This window comes from Lampetra planeri, chromosome 6, assembly GCF_965212315.1.
Source record: "Lampetra planeri chromosome 6, kcLamPlan1.2.h2, whole genome shotgun sequence".
Lineage (NCBI taxonomy): Eukaryota > Metazoa > Chordata > Hyperoartia > Petromyzontiformes > Petromyzontidae > Lampetra > Lampetra planeri.
Window position 1 is genome coordinate 8,970,091 of NC_136112.1, and position 23,713 is coordinate 8,993,803.

General features: G+C 51.7%; 1 protein-coding gene across 1 annotated transcript; it reads left to right on the plus strand.

Annotated features, from left to right (window-relative positions):
* Positions 1-2,031: 2,031 nt before the first annotated feature.
* On the plus strand, positions 2,032-22,181 carry YPEL2 (yippee like 2). The gene is made up of 4 exons (XM_078595486.1): positions 2,032-2,299; positions 14,807-14,850; positions 19,300-19,408; positions 22,034-22,181. The coding sequence occupies exons 1-4, from the start codon at positions 2,183-2,185 to the stop codon at positions 22,121-22,123; spliced, it is 360 nt and encodes a 119-aa protein (XP_078451612.1). The 5' UTR covers positions 2,032-2,182; the 3' UTR covers positions 22,124-22,181.
* The last annotated feature ends 1,532 nt before the right edge of the window (positions 22,182-23,713 follow it).

Sequence of the window (23,713 nt, forward strand, 5' to 3'; positions counted from 1 at the left end):
CGCGATCCAACGATTCCACCTAGCTCCAGGACATGAGCTGATTTCGTCGTTCCATCTCCGTGGCGGACATCACCCCAATCGGTCGGATTCCCTCCTTTGGCTGCCAACTCGCTCGTTAGTCCCGACCCGCGGGCACCATGGACGGAGCACGGCCGACGATGGTGATGGCGAATCCCGTCGTATCGGTGGCATGGGTTCTAACGATGCGGCCGATTTAGCATCGATTCTTAAGCTCACGATGCACGCCTAGAATCGCGGGCGCAAGATCAACGTATCACCGCTCCGCGCGTGTTGCGTGCAACGTAACGGGGTGACCGTGCCCGTTGCGTCGTTGCGCTGGACATCGGCCTTCGGTCTCCGGCGGGGCAGGAATAAGAGAAGCGATGACACGAGGGGTTTGGCCACCGCGTGACCCACAATGGCGAGCGTGGCAGCCCACGTGGTAAACAGTTGCTGCCGGGCGACACGGGCGCAGGAGGCAAATAGGCTGATGGACCAAAATAACACTTTGATTATATTCGTACGTAGTGTGACAGAGCCTTGTATTTTCGTCATTTAAATAACCATCAGTTCACCGTGTTATATCGTGTTATAGACCTCTACAATGCTACTGCTATCCTCTCCTGGGCTGATGGGCCCCATGGAGTGGTTTGGCCTATTCTGATGTAATTATGCAATGATCGAGTTTCTTTCGACTGGAGTGTCACAACATATTTATTCTAGGCGACAACAAAAAAATAAATCCACTTTATTTCTACGCCATGCAGCTAGTCTTGACGGTGCACTATATCACACGTTTACCTTCGTGTTCCCATTCGGACGATGTAACAGAACATCTTCTGAAGTGAACTTCAAAATTTCCCTTTGTCATCTCCACTCGGGGCTCACTTTGTACGTGGCTTCCAAGGAGAGTTTGGTGGTTGTCAATCAAACTGATTCTTTTAAGTCTCAAAGCTGGGATAGATTTGGTGGAAATCCAATTGTATTATTATGATGGTTTGTTTGTGTAGCCTGCGTGACTTGGCTTGAGAGCGTCTGGTTTACTCACAACCCAATAACCCAGTTTACATGCAGCAGCTCCGTGCCTCTATGTGAGATTATTTCTCTCCGTGTGAGCCATTGGTGACTGGCTGCTACCATTAACTCGCTACACCCGAGAAGTCGGTCTAATCACTGGTTAAATGACCCCAGATTCTAACCCAGGATCTCAGCGACACTGACTCAGTGCTTTGCTCGCTGATCCACCTGGTTACATCTATTACCTGGCTTCTCCCCCCCTCATCCCCCTCCCCACTCCTCCGGTGTGAAGGTGCCGCCTCTTGCTACGTCGGACCTCGGACTTCACAAAGCCCTTGCAAGCGACGGGAAACCCTTGTGACCTCCCGTCGCCCCTTAACCCTGGAGCTGCCATGCCACCTTCACCACGTGGCTTCTCTGTCACCGCATTCATCATAAATCATTTGGCACTCCGCATCTCCCAGGAGGTGCCTCCTCCGTCGCTGCGTGTGACCTTGCGCTGCCCGCCCGCCCGCCCGCTCCTCGGGAATGAAGCCCCGGTGCCCGTGCGTGTCGCGCCTCGTTTAACCCTCGCGCCGCTGCGCCCACCGCGTGCAGACACCGCTTTGTGGGGGCCGGCGCGAGGGGCTCGCCGAGGCCGCCCCGCCCCGGCGTAAAGACGGCGTGGGCCTCCCTGCTGCAGTGCCTGCCCTGCCCGGCCTTCCCGTGCCCACCGCCGCCGCCGCCGCCTCCGCCCCAACAGCAGCAGCAGCAGCAGCAGCCGGGGCACAACGACGCCTTCCCGTTCTGCTGCTGCGGCGGCCGCGACGCTTGCGCCCCTTCCTCCTCCGCCGCCGTCGCTGCCGCCGCCGCCGCCTCCTCGTGCTTCTTCTGCTGCTGCTGCTGCCTCCCCCTGCCCGGCTGCTGCCGCTGCTGTCCCCCCGGCGGCCAGGGCGGCCAGGGAGGCGGCGGCCAGGGCGGCGGTGGCCCCGGCGGCCAGGGCGGCGGTGGCGCCGCTGGCGGCTGCTGGCCCCTGCCCGCGTGGCCCTGCCCGGCGGCGTGCCCGTGCCTGCGCCGCTTCACGGCGTGCGTGTCCCCGCGGCCGCACCCGCCGGCGGCAAACGGGGCCCTCGGCGACAGCGACGAGGGGCGGCGGCAGCAGCAGCAGGCGGCGCCCTCCCTCAGCATGGTGAAGCTCACAAAGTCCAAGACCTTCCAGGCGTACCTGCCCAACTGCCACCGCAAGTACAGCTGCGTGCACTGCCGCGCGCACCTGGCCAACCACGACGAGCTCATCTCCAAGGTGCGTCGCCGCTCACCTGCGATTGGTTCCTCTTCCTCAGCCATCTTGTCGCCTCCATAACTCCCCAACCACGCTCTTTCCTTTCCCCTGCGCTGGTTGTGCCGCAACTGTTGCTTAGCTTTGGTCCACGTTTATTTTGTCTCTACTTCCATAGTCTGCTTCCCCCCTGTTCAAGTTCAGGCTCAAGGCCTTCCTTTTACCTCTGCCTACGACTGACTGCCTTCTTGTCTCTGTAAATTAAATATGCACACAGTATTTGTATAATGTCTAGTGACACGTCGCGCTGAGACAGGATTTAAATTCACATTGTATTCATGGTAATGACTGGACAATTTTACAATTCACCCCTGCATCCAAATTATTTGACGAGGCAACCATTCGGCAAGCAGCGTTGGGTGAGGGAAGAGATTTTTGTGGGCCAGCTGTTGATCACTCTGCTATGCTGCCAGGACGTTACTGCAGGTCCTCGGTTAATCCAGGGATGGAGAACCTATGATTTGGCCCACGACTTTATTTCACACGGCCCGTGTCCACATGAGGCCCGCCACTTTGAAATGGGCATCAAATTATATTTACCCATCACTGCAAGCATTTCAGCTGCACTAATCGGTTACTAGAGGGGGAATGATATTGCAGCTGGCAACAACGCTGCGTTGGCAATTTTAGCGCACTCATTCAACGCTAAAGATGAGCCGTCATAATTGTTTGCATTATTATAGGATCGGCCTCTATTAATTTGTGGCCCTCTGCCTGAGGTGTTTGTGAATTCTATTCGGCTCCTGGCAAGAAGACGGTTCCCCACCCTGGGTCTAATCAGTCGAGTGCAGGCCAGGCCGCCCCCACTGCCCCCTATGGGTGGGCAGTATCATCCTCTTGTTGATGCAGCTGTCTTGAGATGATTTCTTTTGAACAGTGTTCCCAAATTGAGTAGTAATACCCCACTCGGGCCAACGAGTTTACGTGCCGCTCTTCCCTCTTGCGGTAACGTGATATATTATTTTTCGCATCGGCAGGACCCTCCTAAAAAGAGAGCCGTGGGACTCGATGAGGCTTTCCCGGTCAAACAAACGTAATAATAGTAATGATAATAACAATGTCCCGGTTTCTTTTTTGTAGCTCATAGGTGCCAACCCCTGCGTTGGCGCCCTGCCAGGGATATAATCTGAGTGCCCTTTGCCAAGGGCGGCGTTGCGCGCAGTGGCACTTCGAGTAGCTGTCGGCGAGAGGCAGGGTAACCGCTCCTGCGGGCCGTGTCTCACAGCCTATGAGTGCGAGGAGGAAACGTCAGATTGGGGAACATCGTTTGCAGCGGTGTCATGGGGTTCGCTCGCGGGCGTTTAGGCTCAAGACGTTATCCGTTGCCGCTGCCTGGCAGTCAAGCGACCCGCGCCTTTGTGTGACGAAGACGACGGTTGTTGGGCCGGAGCAGAGGTCGCTTGAAGTACGCTCACAGGGAGTTCTGTGGTGCCCGCTTCCTTGGGCGCCTTGTGTGACACGAAGGGTTGCGTGCTGCTCTGGCGATAAAATTGGGGGAAATTGTTCTGGGGAACGATGCAATTTTTTTATCTGGTCTAAAGATTCTTCAAAATAGTAAAACATATTTTACAGATTTGAAGCTTTCGTGACTGCAAGGATTCATACTCTTAGGTTTTTTCGGTAAAGTCACATAGGTAAAAAATAAAATTAAAATTAATAAAAGTAATGATAGAAATAAAATAAAATAATAAATCACAATTTTTTTTTTCTATTATTACTTTTATTCATTATAATTTTATGTTTTACCTACGTGACTTTACCGAAAAAACCTAAGAGTATATTTTACAGACCTTAGCCAATCCACTATTTAGATGGAGGCCACCCTACGCCTTGTTGGGCCATACTTCACCACTCTGGACAATGCGGGTGGGTGAAGGGTGGAGCCCAGTATGAGCTCAGATATAACTCGACACTCCGGATCAGATCAGAATCAGAATCTTTATTTATCCTCGAGAAATCCGATGAGCTATGCAGCTCTTCTTTTCACAGATGTCCAGTAGGAGCGGGTCAGGAAGTTACAACAACAAACAATACACAAACACACGATAGGAGTGCAAAAGTATAGGAAAGGTAACCAAATTAGTAAAAATGTATACTGAATATAGATAAAGTTTGTAAGTTCAAATTGCATAAGTACACCGATTCCAAGGCATGGGCAATGCGGCGAAAGAACAGCCAAAACAGTCCCAGACCACACCAAGACAACACACAGTCCATCAAAAACAAAATTGCACATTATAATTGAATTAGTGAAAAATGGGTAAGGATGAAAGTTACAAATCACAGTTGCAAGTGCAGCCGTATCCACCGCCAATCTTCTGCTTCGTGGCATTTTTTGAAGGCAGATTTACGATGTTAAACGAGGGATCAAGGTTATTTCCAAAGCGTCGGTGCCGCAACGGAAAAACGCCTTGTCACTCTATTCCCACTCGCCCCTTGGCTGACGCTAAATGTCACCAATGTCAGCCAAGGGGCGAGCGGGAATCGCACTCAGGCCATCGGGTTCATAGCAGTGTGCACGAAGCACTCTCCACATACGCCACCGAGCCACGGAAATATTCAGAAGTAATGTTTGCACACGAACGGGGTGGGGGGGGGGGGCGGAGGGGCTCCCCCAGAATCCAGCGAGATACGGCTGTTCCACTCGGCAGAGGAAATCTTCGAGTTAGTGCTTAAACAGGATGAATAATTCATCTCGCGTTGTAAGCGCGCCCAACTGGAGCCATGTGACCGTGAGCTCCTTCCAAAGGCGCACTGGTTCTGCCGGTGCTCGCTCGTAAATCGGACGGAAACATCTCCCTGAGCCTCGCCACGGCCCCGCGCTCACCTTGTCACTTCAAGCGCAATTATACCTGCGGTGGCGAGATGTTAACTCCCTCGCCTGGTATGCAGGAGGTCGTGGGTTCGATCCCGACCCTGGCGCCTGCTATACATTTGGAGTTTGCATGTCTCTCTCCCCGTGGTTGCGTGGATTTTTCTTCGGGTCCTCCGGTTTTTCCCTCCACATGTATAAACGTGCATTTCGAGTATTTGGCTGCTAGAAACTTCCACGTGATAAGCCACTTAGACGAGCTATCATTTGTGGCCAGGTCACTTCTGAAAAAAAGCTATATAGCTGAGTGGGCCGTATCTGGTAAAATAAATAAAATTACCGCCCTTTTGTCAATCCGCTACTGGATGACGGCTTCCCCATGCCCGTGCGTGTCATGGGATGGTTTCTTTGAACGTACTTCACACTGGTCAACGCGGGTTGGCGAATGTGAAACGCGAGCTTGGTCGTGGGACCCTGGAAGTACGCTGCTGCCCAGGGCGTAGCCGCACGGCAGTGCCGCGTGATCTGACGCGTTCCTGTAGCCCCGGATGTCTCCGCATTTATAACCCGCTTCGCTGGAAGGAGCGCCTTAACAAAGTGGGTCAGGTTCCCTTGAATTGGCATCGATGAGCCCGGGCTAGTGAGCCGCATTGAGATCCTGCCAGCGATCGTGAATGCATATTCCTTGCACCCACACGGGTTGGAGCTTGGGGGGGGGGGGTGGGGGTGGCGGGGGGGCAAGGTCAACCAGGTGTCTGGCTGGGATAGTGGGTGGGCAGGCAGGTGGGCGGGTGGGGCGAGCGGGCCGGCCGGCTGGCGACAGCTTTCTATCCCCGTGGGCAAGGGTTTACGCCGCCAATCGCAGTGGCGCTGCCGTGGATGTCGCTGATCCGCGCGGATCCAGCGTTGAAGTGTGGCGGCGGCGGCGGTGGCGACGGCAGCTGTCGGTGAGCGACCCTAGTGGCCTCTCTCGGTGGGGGGGATTTCGAGGGGCCCGAGAGTCTGAATCCTCAATGCCGAGGTCCAAACGACGGAAGCTGTCGAATGGATCCGGTTGTGATTTTTTTTAAATTCGAACCGAAAACAGAAATCATCCAGAATGCGCCAACATTGTCAAAGCTGAGACGGGTCGAGCCCGGTTCGTGCTTGAATGGTTGACCGCCTGGGAATACCACGTGTTGTATGTACGTCTGTTGAACTTCTTTCGCACCGTACGTATCCAGCCGTGCTTATCGGAGGCGTGGACAGTTGGGTAGCTCGGAGATGACAGTACAGTACTGTATTGGAATATATCAGTGTGGAGCTCGAAGCGTTATCCCCTCATATCCGTGGGTTTTCTCTGGTTGCTCCAGTTTCTTCTCACAAGCTAAACACGTGCAATGTGCAGGCTCTTCCTGAATATGTGTTTTGAGGCTCATCGCTGATTTCAAAAAAAGGCATTTCTATTATTGCTTTTATTATAGTCATAATCCTAAATAATTCTTCATACAAATTCTCACAATGCTATGGTCCTGCATAATAAATGCACTAAATCCAAAGGATTAAAGAGGATTAGGTGGATTCCTCCCACTGACATTGACGTGGTGAAAGCCAATTATAAACACAGATGCTGGGTTTCAGAGGGGGCTCGTCATCATTCGTCGAGTGGGATTGGCTAAACTTAGATTGTTCCCGGAATCCGTGGGCCGGGGGGGGGGGCCGGGGGGGGGGGCCGGGGGGGGGCCGGGGGGGGGCAGCTATATAAAGGTAGACTTTGCATCTCTGCCGTCCGTGCCTGCTTAGGATTAAGTTGCCATCCGAATGAATCCACCCTAGGGCGTACTCGGCGCACGTATGAACTGAGCTTGTTTTATACTGTTAGGTTTTGTTCGGTAAAGTGACGTAGGTAAAAAAATTAAAAGTTAATAAAAGTAATAATGGAAATAAAATGAAATAATAATAAAATAACTTCCATTATTACTTTTATTAACTTTTAATTTTTTTACCTACGTGACTTTACAAAACCTAACAGTGTGAATCCTTGCGGTCACGAAAGCTTCAAATCTGAGCTTATTTTCCTACTTCAGTCTCGACCACGCGGCGGCAGTTGCGTGCCGCTCTCGCGAATGCTCTCGGGCCGCGGACTGCAGTGGAAACCCAAAAACGTGCGCGACGTAGAAGCTCGCTCGAGGCCGACGTCCCACGAACTCCGATCGGGAGCTGAAGCGTCAGAGTCTCCGAAACGCGCCGACGAGTTGAACAGCGCGTGCGCACGTGTACACGCACACACGTGTACGCTTTGCAACATGTGGTCCATACAATAATTCTTGCGGAATTGTTTCATGGGAACTGTGGGGAGGATGGACACGGAATGCGCTCTTTAAACACGTTCCTTCCGAGTGGGCAGGAAGGAACTTGGTTGGACGGCGCATTCGTGCGATCCGTGCCACGCGGCGCAAGCTGCGTGGGGCGGCGCGTCACGTGGTGCTGAGCCCGCCCGAAGTGCTCTATGAAATACAAATCGAGGGCGTTGCTATGCACGACAGACAGACAGACAAATAATCCCTGGTGGGCAGTGTGGAACTGTTGTTCTTACCTGTATAAAAATTAACCCGTAAAAACAAAGTTTTTCACTATAAATCCTTTATATGCGTGTTCAATGGGCCACAACCCAGCCCACATTGGTCTTTGAAACGGGCGGCTAGAGTCCTCTCGTCCTCTGGCTTGAGATGGCTGCCACCTATGGGTCAGATGATTGCCTGCCACCATTAAGCAATTGGTAATTAAATATTTAATTTGTTTTCCCTAAAAAGTGTAAAATTTTGGAAAAAAATTTTCACGAAAATAAATTGTCACGCACAACGAGTCTGTGTGCAAAATGTCAGCTCGATTGGATCACGGGAAGTGGGTTAAAAAACGACCGAAAGATTTGCATGGTCGTAAGCGCGCAAGCAAGTGAACTTAATATAAAGGATTTAAAAACATTTATCTCATGACAAGCTTCCACACACTCCAGTGTGCATGCCGAGTCACCTGACTCAGCAGAGCCAATCACAGGAGCAGGCCCCGTCACAGTGTGAAATGGGCACCACGTGAGTTATCGTAAAGAAAGAGCGATGATGCGTCATCGGTTTTTTATTAAGAATGGCTGAGCAGGTGATATGTGTATAGCTATGCGGGAGAGTGGGCACCTGGGTCTGGTGATGGAGGACGTTTTTTTAAGCTGTAACCTTGAGTTTGGAGAAGCCGTTCAATGGCGTCTGGGGTCATCGGGTGAATTCCGTGTTTGTACCTCTTGAGGAAGTTGTCGCACCTGCCGTGCAGTGCTTAACAGGGTCAACTTTTGTGATGAACTGGGGAAGTCGCCCTTTGAACCACTCGCCGCATTACAACACTATCGATTATTACACTAGCTATGCATGCAATTAATTGTACATGTATGTATGTATTAATAGTGGTCACAATTGTTTTTTTGCGCGTTGGGTCATTAAACGGAAAAAAAACATTTTCCCTTCCACGTCCGCGGGCCATTTTGGCGGTAACGGAATTAGAACGCGTGTGTTGGATTGTTGGATCGCAGGACCACGAGAGATGGCTGATGGCTCGGTGAGGCCTTCGTCCAACAGTGGATCAATCGTGTCCGACGATGACCAGGGTGACGATTATTTGGGCTTCTGTCGAGTGTCAATGTTCTTTACGCAGCAGTTTGTTGCGATGTGGCAGAGAACCGGTTCCATACTGAACCTGCATTATTGCGCTTGGCGAGATGTTAACTACCTCGCCTGGTATACAGGAGGCCGTGGGTTCGATCCCGACCCTAACACCTGCGAATTTGGATTTTGCGTGTTCTCCTTGTGGTCGTGTGGACCACGTGATAAGCCACTTCGTTGGGCTATCATTTGTGGCTAGGTGTTGCTTCTTTAAAATAGCTATTTAGCTAAGTGGGGCTTACCTGGTAAAATTACCAAAACTTTTAGTGCAATTCTATTACTGTCCAGTTACCCCTCTATATGGATGTCTGTTAAACGTGTTGTGTGTGGGGGTGTGTGTACGCGAGCTTCTGTTCATAGAGAAATTGCCAAAATTTATATCGAATAATCATCGTCATCATCCATTGCATGAAAACCTTCTCTACCATTGTCGCCACCCTTCACGGTCACGCGATGCCGTAATCCATCTCGCTGCGGCACATGAACTGGTGGTGAAAATGTGGTCTCATTGGAAGCATAATGATCGTGAGTGGGCCAAAGTTCAAGAGGTCAAATGAGCCAATGCCGTTGATGTCATCATCATCCCAACAACATCACTCAGTTGACCTTTGGTCTTCGGGGGAATACAAATGTTCGTATGAGAAAGCTTGGCAATAACCAACTTGAAACATGACAATGTAATTGGATCTCCCCCGTTGCGCATTACAGTCTAACTTTCTGTTGCATTATCATGCACTGTGGGTGAAGTGTAGGAAATATGACGCCTTTTTTTAGGATGCATTTCCCTGTCGTCGTATATTCCAGTTGTGATATTGTCATCGCGTAATGGGAACAAAAAATTCGGAACTCTCGCAACAAGCAGTGCACCACCCTGCCTTGCAGAGGCCCCAGAATATGATCCTACGGAACTACTTGTGGGAGAATCACACACGAGGCACACAACTTGTGTACGCTTGAGAACCCAGTTTAATCACAACTCAGTCGATGTTAGTCTACGCGTAAATCTAGATTGAAAACTCCAATGGAGACTAGGCTCTAAGAAAAGCTGTCTCGGGTGTGGACCAATCAACTTCAAGGACAGTACATATCATTATCATCATCAGAGTTGTTTCTTTTTGTTTGCATTTTGACTGCTTGTGTTGTGGTTATTGCAAACATGATCCCTTGTATAAAGGTGTCAGTTTTTGTACCAGTTGAAAGGGTAAAAACCTATTACTATACTTCATTTCTTTAGAACCGATTTTTGTGTTTAATTGGTTGTCCTTCCCCCGCACCTCCGATTAGTGCAGTTATCTCCGTGCGGTGTGAAATAAGTTCAACATACGCACAATCTATGAGTCTCTATGCCAGTCATTGGTAACGAGGCTGAAACCGTCAACTCGCTACGCTTGAGAGCCCGGTTTTAAAAGCACATGCAGCTGTAATCTATATTAGAACCCAGGATCTCAGCAGGGCCGGGGCGGTGCGCTCGCACCAAAGCCGGCAAATCACATCACGAAAATATGATTGTCAGCCGAGGTCAACACACCCTCATGAAAGCTACTCTACGCTCATGGCTGACTTTGTCCCATTCCTGGAGCGTGCTCCTTGAGCTCGCTCCGGCTCATCGACCTTGCAGCTCGTTTCCATTGTTTGCACGCAATCTGAAAGACAACCGTGCGAGAGACACGGAATGTTTTAAAAACCCATCCAGTGCCTTGGCCGGTCCCCGTGGGGTCAGCAGTGGAGATGTTAGAGGGGGGTTTCTTTTTTTTTACACTTCCCCGTGACCAAACAAAAACCCAATGTGACGAGAAGTGAACCGATGTTGAGAGATGATAATCTCGCCCCCAGAGTGAAACTCAGCAGATACGCCAAAAGGAGAGCACCGTTGTGAATTTTCAATTTATTTTTGTCGTAATCTGTTGGCAGAGCGCCACCACCACCACCTACTTACTGTGCGCTGATGCGGCCCAGATCCAGTATTGTGGTGATGGGGGGGGGCTCATTGTAGGAGAAGCGCCGCGCGTGTCAACAACAACAACAACAGACGCCGTTCACAACTAAGTGGCGGCGACGTCACCACGACGCTCGTGCCAGGCCAGTGGCACTTAGAAGCCACGTGAAATGTCGAAAGGTCATTGGCAGGAGGTCACGGAATAGACCCAGGTGCCATGTGTTAACTGACTGAGATGACTGGCAGATGCACCAACTGTGCTCCGCACCGTGCCAGCCCTTTTAGCAACCCGGCGCTCCGCTCGTTGTTGTGAGCGTCGCTCCTCCGCCCTCCGTTGTTGCTGGAGGCCGACGGCCTCCCAACTGCCCAGCAGTAGCGTCCTTCACGCGCCTCCTCCACATGCGTGTCAGCGCACACCTCCTCCTCCGCCCCCACCTCTCTCAAACCCACTCTTAGCGGGCAGCCTGAATGATGCGAACCAACATCGGCTCCCAAGAATATATCAGGTGGTGGTGGTGGTGAGAAGGGTGGCGCAGAAAGCCTCTTTGGGCATCACTCGGCCCTCCTCGGCCTCCCGTTCACCACCGTCACTGCCCACGACAGGGCAATGGCAACGGTGGCGCTGTGCGAAGTGGGGGGGGGGGTGCTGAGTGGGGGGGGCGCCGCGATGAGTGCTTGTTATTGTGGCTCGAGACATCCGCACTGCAGCACGCTGACGTCAGGCGGGATATTTTTACCGTTGCGGTGTGTGGGCGTGATAGCCCCAGCCTCTGTGTGTGTGTGAGCCTCTGTGTGTGTGTGAGCCTCTGTGTGTGTGTGTGAGCCTCTGTGTGTGTGTGTGTGAGCCTCTGTGTGTGTGTGTGAGCCTCTGTGTGTGTGTGAGAGCCTCTGTGTGTGTGTGTGAGCCTCTGTGTGTGTGTGTGAGCCTCTGTGTGTGTGTGTGTGAGCCTCTGTGTGTGTGTGTGAGCCTCTGTGTGTGTGTGAGAGCCTCTGTGTGTGTGTGTGAGCCTCTGTGTGTGTGTGTGAGCCTCTGTGTGTGTGTGTGAGCCTCTGTGTGTGTGTGTGAGCCTCTGTGTGTGTGTGTGAGCCTCTGTGTGTGTGTGTGTGAGCCTCTGTGTGTGTGTGTGAGCCTCTGTGTGTGAGCCTCTCTGTGTGTGTGTGTGAGCCTCTGTGTGTGTGTGTGAGCCTCTGTGTGTGTGCGTGAGCCTCTCTGTGTGTGTGTGAGCGAGCCTCTGTGTGTGTGTATGCCCCTGTGTGTGTGTGTGAGCCTCTGTGTGTGTGTGTGAGCCTCTGTGTGTGAGCCTCTCTGTGTGTGTGTGTGAGCCTCTGTGTGTGTGTGTGAGCCTCTGTGTGTGTGCGTGAGCCTCTCTGTGTGTGTGTGTGTGAGCCTCTGTGTGTGTGTGTGAGCCTCTGTGTGTGTGTGTGAGCCTATGTGTGTGTGTGTGAGCCTCTGTGTGTGTGTGTGTGAGCCTCTGTGTGTGAGCCTCTGTGTGTGTGTGTGAGCCTCTGTGTGTGTGTGTGTGAGCCTCTGTGTGTGTGTGAGCCTCTGTGTGTGTGTGTGAGCCTCTGTGTGTGAGCCTCTGTGTGTGTGTGAGCCTCTGTGTGTGTGTGTGAGCCTCTGTGTGTGTGTGTGAGCCTCTGTGTGTGTGTGTGAGCCTCTGTGTGTGTGTGAGAGCCTTTGTGTGTGTGTGTGAGCCCCTGTGTGTGTGTGAGCCTCTGTGTGTGTGTGTGAGCCTCTGTGTGTGTGTGTGAGCCTCTGTGTGTGTGTGAGAGCCCCTGTGTGTGTGTGTGAGCCCCTGTGTATTTGTGTCAGCCCCTTGTGTGTGTGCGAGCCTCTGTGTGTGTGTGAACCCCTTTGTGTGTGTGTGAACCCCTCTGTGTGTGTGTGTGTGAGCCTCTGTGTGTGTGTGTGAGCCTCTGTGTGTGTGTGTGAACCTCTGTGTGTGTGTGAGCCTCTGTGTGTGTGTGTGTGAGCCTCTGTGTGTGTGTGTGAGCCTCTGTGTGTGTGTGTGTGAGTCTCTGTGTGTGTGTGTGAGCCTCTGTGTGTGTGTGTGTGAGCCTCTGTGTGTGTGAGCCTCTGTGTGTGTGTGTGAGCCTCTGTGTGTGTGTGTGAGCCTCTGTGTGTGTGTGTGTCTGTGTGTGGGTGAGCCTCGGTGTGTGTGTGTGAGCCCCTGTGTGTGTGTGTGAGCCTCTGTGTGTGTGTGAGCCTCTGTGTGTGTGTGTGAGCCTCTGTGTGTGTGTGAGCCCTCTGTGTGTGTGTGAGCCTCTGTGTGTGTGTGAGCCTCTCTGTGTGTGTGTGAGCCCCTCTGTGTGTGTGTGCCCCTGTGTGTGTGTGCCCCTGTGTGTGTGTGGGGAGCGGTGGTGTAGAGGTTAGCGCTCTGCGCTAAGAACCAGGCGACCCGGGTTCAATTCCCGCTCATGGCCAACACCAGTGACGATTATTTGAACAGGTCCTGGGCCTCCGCTAGGTCGACTGAGCCTGAAATGAGTACCTGGTGCGGTGTGTAAACATCGTCACTGGGGAGACAAAGGCGGCCGGGCGTTGTGTTGGCCACCCACCCCCTCGTGTGCCGTGCCGGCCTTCATAGGTGCTCGCTAACAGCACTTGCCCCAACAGTCTGTTAAGGCTATACTGGGGGATCTTTTTGTGTGTGAGAGCCTCTGTGTGTGTTTGTGTGCCCCTGTGTATGTGTGAGCCCCTGTGTATTTGTGTCAGCCCCTTGTGTGTGTGCGAGCCTCTGCGTGCGTGTGTGTGAGAGAACTTGGAGCATGCCACATCAGCATGGGTATTTTATAACATAAAACACTCCACCCGCCTCAACTTTCCTTGATTGATGGACCAGTTGTGGAGAGAGTGGAGAAGTTTCCCTACCTGGACAGTGTGCTTATGACCAGCTCCGGGCTTTGCAGCAGGGGTCTCATTCCGGATCAGCCGAGCGATATTATATTTTCATCAACTGCGTAACGCTGTGTGAAAGCTACCTGTCCTGTCACTCTACAGGAAGCTTCGGGTCTTCTCGGCCACAGTTTTGGCCTCCCTTCTCTTTGCTTGCGAAATGTGGACCCCTCTAATGGAGCATCTACGCCGGTTTGAAACATTCAGGCTGGCCTGCCTACAGACCATTATGGGTCTAGCCAGGCTGGATTACAGTGTGAGGGGCGCTACAGATCCTAGAAAGAGCTGGATAGAGTCCCATCGGTGAGCTCGTCCGACAGAGGCTGCTTTGGTTGGGTCATAGCCCGCATGCCGAGCCATTGCCGTCCCCAAGCGGATAATGTTTGGCCAGATAGTGGGGGCTAAACGGGCAAAGACACAGGCTAGAGAGGAGATGGACTGATGTTATACAGAAAGATGTGGAGCTGAGTGGACTTGCCGATGACTGCTACCAGCAGTGTCAAGATCGTCCTGTGCATGTACAATTGTGTGTGTATGCGTGGAGTCTGATTTGGTATGTAAATAATATGTATATAATATAGTTTGATGAGAAATCGGAATAGCGTTTTCTTTTCATATTTTAGAAGGTAAAGGCCATGCTGAGGCCATTTTGGCCACCGGCTTGGCTCTTCAGAAAAGTACAAAAAAATAATTCCTGGAAACATAAATATCCTTACCAAATCAGATGTGGTGCTACGGCCGCTCGGGCCAAAATCAATGCGCGCTCACACAGCGTATTGAGCGTGCGCTGTTGGTTTTGCATTCGCGATTGAGATGGTGTCCTTGAAATCAAACCTGTGCGATCTTCGAACTGCCCACTTTGTTGACGATATTCCGGCAATCGGCGGAACGATGACAAACGTATTAGCAGCGGGCCACTGTCTCTGGCAATTGTCCTGCTTCAGAGCCACAGAGCAAAGGGAGTTTTACTTGCCGACGTGTCGGCTTGCTGTTTGTGTTAAGCGTGCAGCGTTCATGATGAACTTGGCAAGTGTGTTTTCATTTGTGCTCGTGTCACTGCTAACAGGTCCCGGGCTCTTGTTGTTGTTTTTAATAAATATCCTCTTCTCTGTCCCTCCCCCCCGCCCGCCCCGTGCAGTCCTTCCAAGGGAGCCAAGGAAGGGCGTATTTGTTCAACTCTGTGTAAGTTTACCTCTATTTACATCACGGCTGTGTGTGTACGGAAGGGGAAGCCACCGCCTTGCTTGAGACTTGAGCCCGCGCTATCAATCGATTGGTCGGCTACAGATTGTACGACTTCCTTTTTGTGGTCAATTACCCGGTGGGCCCTTTGAAAAATGGCGCCCACCCCCACATCCCACCTTCCGAAGGTAGGAAACCCCCCAAACAAGCCACGCCCAGCGTTACAGCGGCTGATGATGCCGATGACGTCACCAAGCTCGTCCGTTACCTCCCGTCCAGCGACACACTTAAGAGCAGAGGTGAGACATCTTTTTTTTCTCCCAATTGTGTTTTCACGATCGGTTGAGCCATCGAACCGACGATCGGTGGGGCCATCGATTACTTCGGTAACGGGGTCACAGCACAGGCTGTACGGGAGGCGCAACGCTGGCCACCGCGGGTGGGCGGCGGCGGCTGCCGATGTGCCATCCGATGCTCCGCGGCTCCATATTTGGTGGCGCGCTTTGGCATCGGATGCAACCCCCATGCTGTGCCGTTAGCGCAAATGACTTATCACGGCATTACCGACGCGTTCGCCTCGCCCAGTCCGTCCGCCCGGTACAGGACGTCGATGCCGCTTGAGCATGGACGGAGCCGATTCGTCCACCCCAGACGATTTTGGTAGATTCCTTCGATTTTGTGGTTTACGATTCGATTCGTGAAATGTGTCCATTTTGGTGCCCACGGTGGTGCATGTGGCCCTCCCTCCGTGTCCTCACGATGTTGATCATGACGAGGATAATGAGGATGATGATGGGGGAGCGTTGAACACAGAGCGGTGTGAATGTATGAGACGCATCGTGTTCTGAGCATATCGTCTTTAGCCGTGAGCTAGCCACTGCAGGATGAAGGCCTCCTAGCACCAACGCCATTGCTGTCGTGGTACTGAAACGCCGCGTCTCGCTCCTGCATGGCTCCATCTTCGCAGTGGTCTTACTCTCGGGCGTCTTCTCACCTTTGGCTGACACCCTAGGGGCCGTCCATAAATGACGTCACGCACCTAGGGGAGGGGGCTGGAGGGGTCAGACATTTGTGACGATGTGTGACGAGGGGGGGGGGGGGGTTTGAGAAATGTGACGTCACATCAAAATGCACAACTTTAAATAAATATAGACACAACACGTTCTACTTAATTAAAAAGTATTTTTAATAAATGTTTTCTCCTACAGCATCAGAGTGCAGCGCCACATTAAATACGCACTACAATGACAATAGTTTAAAGTGATTTGAAGCATTTTTTTTTCTTGGGGGGTGGGGCGGCAGAGCTTTGTGATGTCATATTTGAGGGGGGTCTGACTCTTTGTGACGCCGTGTGACGAGGGGGGGGGGGTCAAAAATCGTCCAAAATCACGTGACGTCATTTTTGGACGGCCCCTTATCACCAAGATCATCCATCGACGTCCCCCCCCCCAAAAAAAACTTGGCAGCACCCTCCTGAAAGAGAGTCTTCATACTCGAAGAGGAGGAGGCTTTCCTGGGTAAACAAGCATAAAAAATTGTAATAAATAATAATTGTGCTTGAGCCTGGTGAGTGCTTGGATGGATGACTGCCGATAAATACCAGCAGACGCAGGCTTAAGCTGGGGAGGTAGCCAAGGGATAAAAGCACAGCGATGGATTCTTTAATAAATCTGTGCTGTTTCCCTCTCGTATGCACAGTGGGTTTCCTCTGGATACTCGGGTTTACTACTCGTGAAACTAAACAATCTTTCATGAAGGCTGCCAAACGAAGGCTGCCAAACCTATTTGTTGTGATACGTTATTTGTTGTTTGTGCCTTTGCTTTTGATGCATTTTCTTAATTTGTTTATTCATTTTAGATTTTGCTCGGTAGTAGGCTTTTCATTTGCTTGGTATTGGCTGTATATGGGATTTGGTCCTCATATATAATTAATATACCTCGTTATGGGATGCTAATAGCATGAATGATGCGAAACAAAATAAAAGTGTTATTATGCCGATACAGGACCCTCCAGGAAGGGAGTCTTGAAGCTCAGTGCGGTCTTTCTTTGGAAAGACAAATATAAACGGAAAAATCCAGGACAGTCGTATTAGAATCGACTTGTAGATGATGACCCGTTGCATCATCCGCGCGCGTCCCATGCTGCGATAGCGCGGCGAATGCAAACTGCCGCTGCCACAGCCAAAACCGCCACCTCCGCTGGAAGAGCCCCCCCCCCCCCCCGTATGGCCGAGCGGGCACGGGGAAGTCGATCAACGGAACAACACGAGAAGCCTCCCCACCCGGCTCCCTCCCTGCCCCCCTCTCTCTCTCCTATTTCCTTCCCCCGGCCAACAGTTTGTATCGAACGAGCGGAGCCGCAATTTGGCCGGGAGCGCGACATAACGCGGAATATCGGCGCGCGCGGGAGGCTGGGCATCCGCGCACGCACGCACGCAGGATGGCGCGGCCGATCGAATTTGATGCCAGGCTCAGTTTTGTCTCCTGGAGGAGCTGTGTAATTCTGCACGTCCCCTGCACCCGCTGATGGGATTCTGCAAATCCTGGTCTTGGCCAGGCGCGGTCGGTGAGCCTCGAAGTTCAGCGTCTGTTTAGGCTGAACGTGCATGTGTTTGTGTGTTTTTTTTTATTATGATTGCGACGCTTGTCTTTGCTAAGGAAAGCCTCCGTGAGTCTTGCAGTATTGACCAGGCCGGCCACTGGATTCGAATTGTTAACGTCTGTGACAGGTGGTCAACTCGCGTCCGCTCGGCCTTGCGCGAGGTGATCCCCCACCTCCTGCCCCAATTGCCGAGTGATTCGGTGGATCGTCGCGATTCGGGATCGCGATTCCGTGGAACAGTTGATTCGTTGGCGTCTCGTTTTCACCGACTCATTGGTCCCGTTTTGCTCGTCTCGTTGGATCGGACGCAACGCGAGACGTTGGAACTGTGCACGAACCCGAGCACTTCGATTCGCGTGAATTGTGAATGTACCAATTGATTTAAAGCACACTGCTGTTGTATATGGACATCAATGAGGTGTTTTGGGCTAGATCGCGTAAACATATAAATGTGTCGTTAAACCCGCCACCCAAAACACCTCTATTATTGATATTGGTCACGAAAGCCTACGTGTTAAACAGAGTGTATTTACTCTGTGTATGGTGTTTGTATGTATGTGTGTGGATAGTGTGTATGTGTGGATAGTGTATGTGTGGATAGTGTGTGTGTGTGTGTGGATAATGTGTATGTGTGTGTGTGGATAATGTGTGTGTGGATAATGTGTATGTGTGTGTGTGTGGATAATGTGTGTGTGTGTAGAGTGTGTATGTGGATAGTGTTTGTGTATAGTGTGCGTGTGTGGATAATGTGTGTGTATGTGTGGAGAGTGTGTATAGTGGGTGTGTGTGGGGTGCTGCTGTAGGACAATGGTTAGCGCGCTGCGCTATGAACCCGGCGGCCCGGGTAAATGTCCCTTTCGCGTCCAACACCGTTGACGATTATCTGAACCGGTCCCTGGGCCTCCCTGAGGTCGACTCAGCCTCAAATGAGTACGTGGTGTGGTGTGCAAACATCGCCACTGGAGAGACAAAGGCGGCCAGGCGCGGTGCTGGCCACCCACCCCCTCGTGTACCATGCCAGGATTCGTAGGTGCTCGCTAAACAGCACTTGCCCCAAAAGTCTGCTAAGGCTATGAGAGGCGCGTTTGTCTTTGCAGCGTCTGTGCGCATCATGAATTACAATCCCATTGCGCGTGGAGAAAATAAATCAGGTTCGCTGTCAGACGCTGTGCCCCCCGTCACCTCCGAAGCCTGGAGTTTTACGCGCCCTTTAATGGAACGGTCAGCGAGAACGCCGGCCGATTTACATCACCAACTCGCGCGGTGGGGAGGGGGGGGGGAAGAGATCAAACATAAGAGGTCGTCTCACAGTTGAGCTACAAACAAACAAAATACAACAACAACAACCACCACCATCACGCGGACCGAACTAAGATGGGACAAGACGAGGGGGTTGACCGAGAAATGCCTCCCAAAAGCCGATTTCTTTCTCCGCCGCGTGCCGACTGATGCCAACCAAACGGTCGCCAGGTCACCCTTGGCCCGCGACGAATCTGCCGCGGACGACTCGACTCTGCCAGGCGACAGGAACGGTGTGTTTCGGTGATGCCCGTTAGGATGTGTCTGCTGATTTGTGCCGCGCGTTGTTCGGAATCGGGGCTTTGGTTCAGCCCGGGGACGGGGGAGTCAATAAAGCTGTTGCCGGTGAATATTCCGTGCGAAATTAAAGGAGCACTTGGTGTGCGCTGCGTGCATTCATCGGCACCGGGCAGATAAAGTTGGCCGGAACAGTGGTGCTGGTCACGCCGCCCCCTCGCGCCGCTCGGCCTTCACAGGTACTCCCTAACAGCACTTGCCCCAACAGCCCTGTATGGCTATACGGGGGATCTTTGTCTTTGTCTGTGCAGAGTGAACGTGGGCTGCGGGCCGGCAGAGGAGCGGGTTCTGTTGACCGGGCTGCACGCGGTGGCCGACATCTACTGCGAAAACTGCAAAACCACCCTGGGCTGGAAATACGTGCGTTGCTTTCCCTGGGTCTTAAGAAGGCGTGCCGGTGGAAGCAGTCGGTGGCGTGAGTTAATGCAGCCGGTGGCGTGGGTTAAAGCCTGTGGTGTGGGTTCGTGCAGTCGGGGGTGTGGGTTAAAACCGGTGGCGTGGGTTCATGCAGTCGGGGGTGTGGCTGAATGCAATCGGGGGTGTGGGTTAAACCTGGTGATGTGGCTGAATGCAATCGGGGGTGTGGGTTAAATCCGGTGGCGTGGGTTCGTGCAGTCGGGGGCGTGGGTTAAAGCCGGTGGCGTAGGTTCATGCAGTCGGTGGCGTGGGTTAAAGCCGGTGGCGTAGGTTCATGCAGTCGGTGGCGTGGTTTAAAGCCGGTGGTGTGGGTTAATGCAGTCGGTGGCGTGGGTTAATGCAGTCGGTGGCGTGGGTTAATGCAGCCGGTGGCGTGGGTTAAAGCCGGTGGCGTGGGTAAATGCAGTCGGTGGCGTGGTTTAAAGCCGGTGGTGTAGGTTCATGCAGTCCGGTGGCGTGGGTTAAAGCCGGTGGTGTAGGTTCATGCAGTCGGGGGCGTGGGTTAAAGCCTGTGGTGTGGGTTCGTGCAGTCGGGGGCGTGGGTTAAAGCCTGTGGTGTGGGTTCGTGCAGTCGGGGGCGTGGGTTCATGCAGTCGGGGGCGTGGGTTAAAGCCAGGTGAGTGAGTTTAAAGCGATGCCATGGGAGAGGAAAGGGATGATGCACACAGATGAATTGCTTTGGCCCAGTGCCAGATGCAGGGCAGGTTGGTGCCCTCCCAGAGAAGTGCTGCGTGCTCGTCAGCAGATCTCTCCCCGGCCTGCTGGGGTGCCACCTTGTGTGGTGTTGACTTCTGCCTTGCTCGTGCCCCAGTGCAGTGACACGGAGATGTGTATAACCCCCACACGCTCATTAATTGTCTCTGGCACCCCTCAGTCAGGGCCGGATTAGTGTCATGATAGGCCTAAGGCGAATATGAGGGAAGGGCCTAAGTATGTATTCCATTTTTTCACCTGAAGACGATGGCTTGTGTTGCTATCGAAACGTCGTGTTTTATTAGTTGTTTTTTTCTAGCTACGTGACTTTACCGAATGAACCAAAGAGTATGAATTAGATTTCAATAAAAAAAATGAACAATTCGTCAAACGTATTTATTGACCCATGTAAAAGAAACACTTTTATTTAAATTCATCAAACGTAAATCGCTCACGACATTCATTTCTTTAAACAATGTTTTTTCCATATTATTTGGGTCTTTCGGTAAAGCCACGTAGATAAAAAAAAATCACCTGATGACGATTGCTTGTGTTGCGATCGAAACGTCGTGATATTTTTATTATTTTTTCTGTCTACGTGGCTTTACCGAAAGACCCAAAGAATATGAATTCCTGCAGTCACGAAAGCTTTAAGTCAATGTTTTCCCCCCTGTAGCTTCACCTGTGGCAATGTCATGAATTATGTCATCGGAGTTAAAAGACACAATATTTCTGATGGCCACGCTACCGTCACTCAGCTGTTACTTCAATATGGCAAGGAGGGCCTACAAATGAAGGGCCTAATCCGGCCCCTGACCGCAGTGCATTTTTATTGTTGCCAGTGCTGAATGCGGTAATGCGCCCCTAACATGGCCCGGGTGTTATTGTTGTTGTGCAAAATTGTACGATTTTGATCTTAGTGAGGAGTTTCTTTTGTTAAACCAGGCGAGAAATGGATAGGCCAGGATCGTCTCGTATGCACGAGTGACCCGGGTAGACGCCGAAGGGTCCGGCATTGGTACAACACAGGTGCTGGCGGCACTGAAAGCGATGGCTCGTGTTTATATCTTAACGGGGCATTAGGACATTTAAATCAACAGCTGTGTGCGCTTTTGGCATCGCACGACAAGTGATGCCTGGGATGCTCGAGTAGCGGTGAAGGCCTACATTCAAATTCAGATCCGATTCCCTGCAGTATTTACGTTTGTTTTTGCGCATTTTAAAATCCTTTATAGTAAGTTCACTTGCTTGCTTGCGCGCTTACGACCGTGCAAATTTTTGGGTCGTTTTTTAACCCACTTCCCGTGATCCAATCGAGCTGACATTTTGCACACAGACTCGTTGTGCGTGACAATTTATTTTCGTGAAAATTTTTTTTTTCCAACATTTTACACTTTTTAGGAAAAAATAAATTATATTTAATTACCAATTGCTTAATGATGGCAGGCAATCATCTGACCCATAGGTGGCAGCCATCTCAAGCCAGAGGACGAGAGGACTCTAGCCGCCACGCATATAAAGGATTTATAGTGAAAAACTTTGTTTTTACGGGTTAATCTTTTTTACCGACTCCAACTCGGTGAAACAAATAGTCGTCTGTCTCAAAATATGGGTTGTTTTTTTCTCTCTCCCTCAGAATATTTAATTAAACTGCAACAATCCGATGAGCTAGAAAGCTCTTCTCCCACACAGATGTCCAGTTTTGGGGGGTGGGGAGGAGGGTTTCGGCTCAGAACATCACATCAACCCCGCCGTTGTGTGTAGTTAAGGCCCCATTTTTGTCAAGGCCCCATTTTTGCGTGAGCTGCAACGACCCTCCTCCTCCTACTCATTAACCGCCGTGTGTCTTCATTGACGCCGTGTTTGTGCGCGCAGGAGCACGCGTTCGAGAGCAGTCAGAAGTACAAGGAGGGTAAGTACATCATCGAGCTGGCGCACATGATCAAGGACAATGGCTGGGACTGAGCCTCCCCTCCGCCCACCACTTCGGTCAGCAGTCACTTCAGAGCCCCCCCCACCTCCTCCCCCCGGCTGCCCCCGGGTGGAGTGGGGGGGGGTCAGGGATGGGGGCGGGGGCGCGTGCCGGGGGGTGTGTGGGGGGGGGGCAGACTTCGCTTGAAGAAGAGGGGGAGGGGCGGGGCACCCACCCCCGTGTATTCCTCGAGGTGGTGGCGTTGTCTTGTCACGAGCGTCCTGCCGTGTGTACTCACAATTTGACGTCCTCGTCTCTGTCCGTGGTTTTCCGTCTTCTTCTCTCCCCCCCCGCCCGCCCGCCCGCCCCCCCCCCCCCCATTGGGACGCCGTGAGGCGACCAGGCCAGGGAGAGGCTTTGGGGCAATCGATCATAAATGAGAGAGAGCGAGAGATGGCGATACGAACTAAAAACGAAAACGAATCCCTCACGCCGCACGCTCCCATGCTCGCCCTCTTCTCTCTCCCGCTCCATCTCCACGGCGGGGAGAGATGAGTTACGCTGCGTCGTCGGGGTTTATTTTCTTTCTAAAAACGAGCGCATGATTTGGTGGCTCAAAAGCTGGGCAATTAAGTTATATTTTTTGTTTGTTCGTTATTATTATGGTACGATACAATTGCGCTTCTAAAATTACGTCAAAAATGCCGAGGCATCTCGGCTCTGTTACAGTTTGTATTTTTATTATTATTTTTGCGTTTACGTGTAAATTATGATTGAACCCGTTGTAGGAAATGGCGAAGCATTTATTTATTTATTGAAACAAAAAAGTTTTATTATGTTTTATTTTTATTATTTTATTACTTCCCTTCTACGTGACTTTACCGAAAGAACCAAGAAGATGGAAACAAAATTTTGTTTAACTTTTTCGCGCATCGCGGCTTTCGCGATGACTTGAGACTCAGCGCACACCGCGTGGCCATATGTAACCCCGTTGCGGCCGCGTTGACCCCTAAGCCTGCGTCGGTGGAGCCTCGTTTAAAGATTTAGCCGTCTGCCATCAGATATACACATATACATAGATGCCGTCTCTGGACGTGTGCGCGACGCGTGTTCAACTGAGGCTGTTGTGTCTGTTACGATGCCGCTCCCTCCTAACTCCTCATTTATTTAAAATGTGTACCTGTAACATGAACGAGATTTTTTTTTATTGTATCGTTTCAAAATCCCAAGCACCGAGCGTTCCGTCATGGATGATGAACTTCGCGATCGGTGCGCGAATTGGAAGGGGCGGAAAGCGGCGTGCTTGGGAAGTGGCCAAGCGGATGGTGAATCGTTCTTTTGGGTGCTAATTTGTTTATTTTTCTGCTCGGTTTATCTGCCCTAAATGTGCGTCTTTTCTTGGGGCGATTCCAGAAATCACAATCTTATCAATTGTGTTGCTCCTAACATTTATTTATACCACTTCTTTTTTTTACACACAAACTGATGGCTATTGAATTTTGCAGTTTTATAGCAAATATTATTTTCCCCGCTCATTTAGCACTTGGTCTTTTATGTTTACCAGCGCCTTTAAAGGCAGTGGGGAGAGGTGGTAGGGAAGGGAACACGCCCCAACCCCTGCTCCTTATTTGCCCATAAATCCG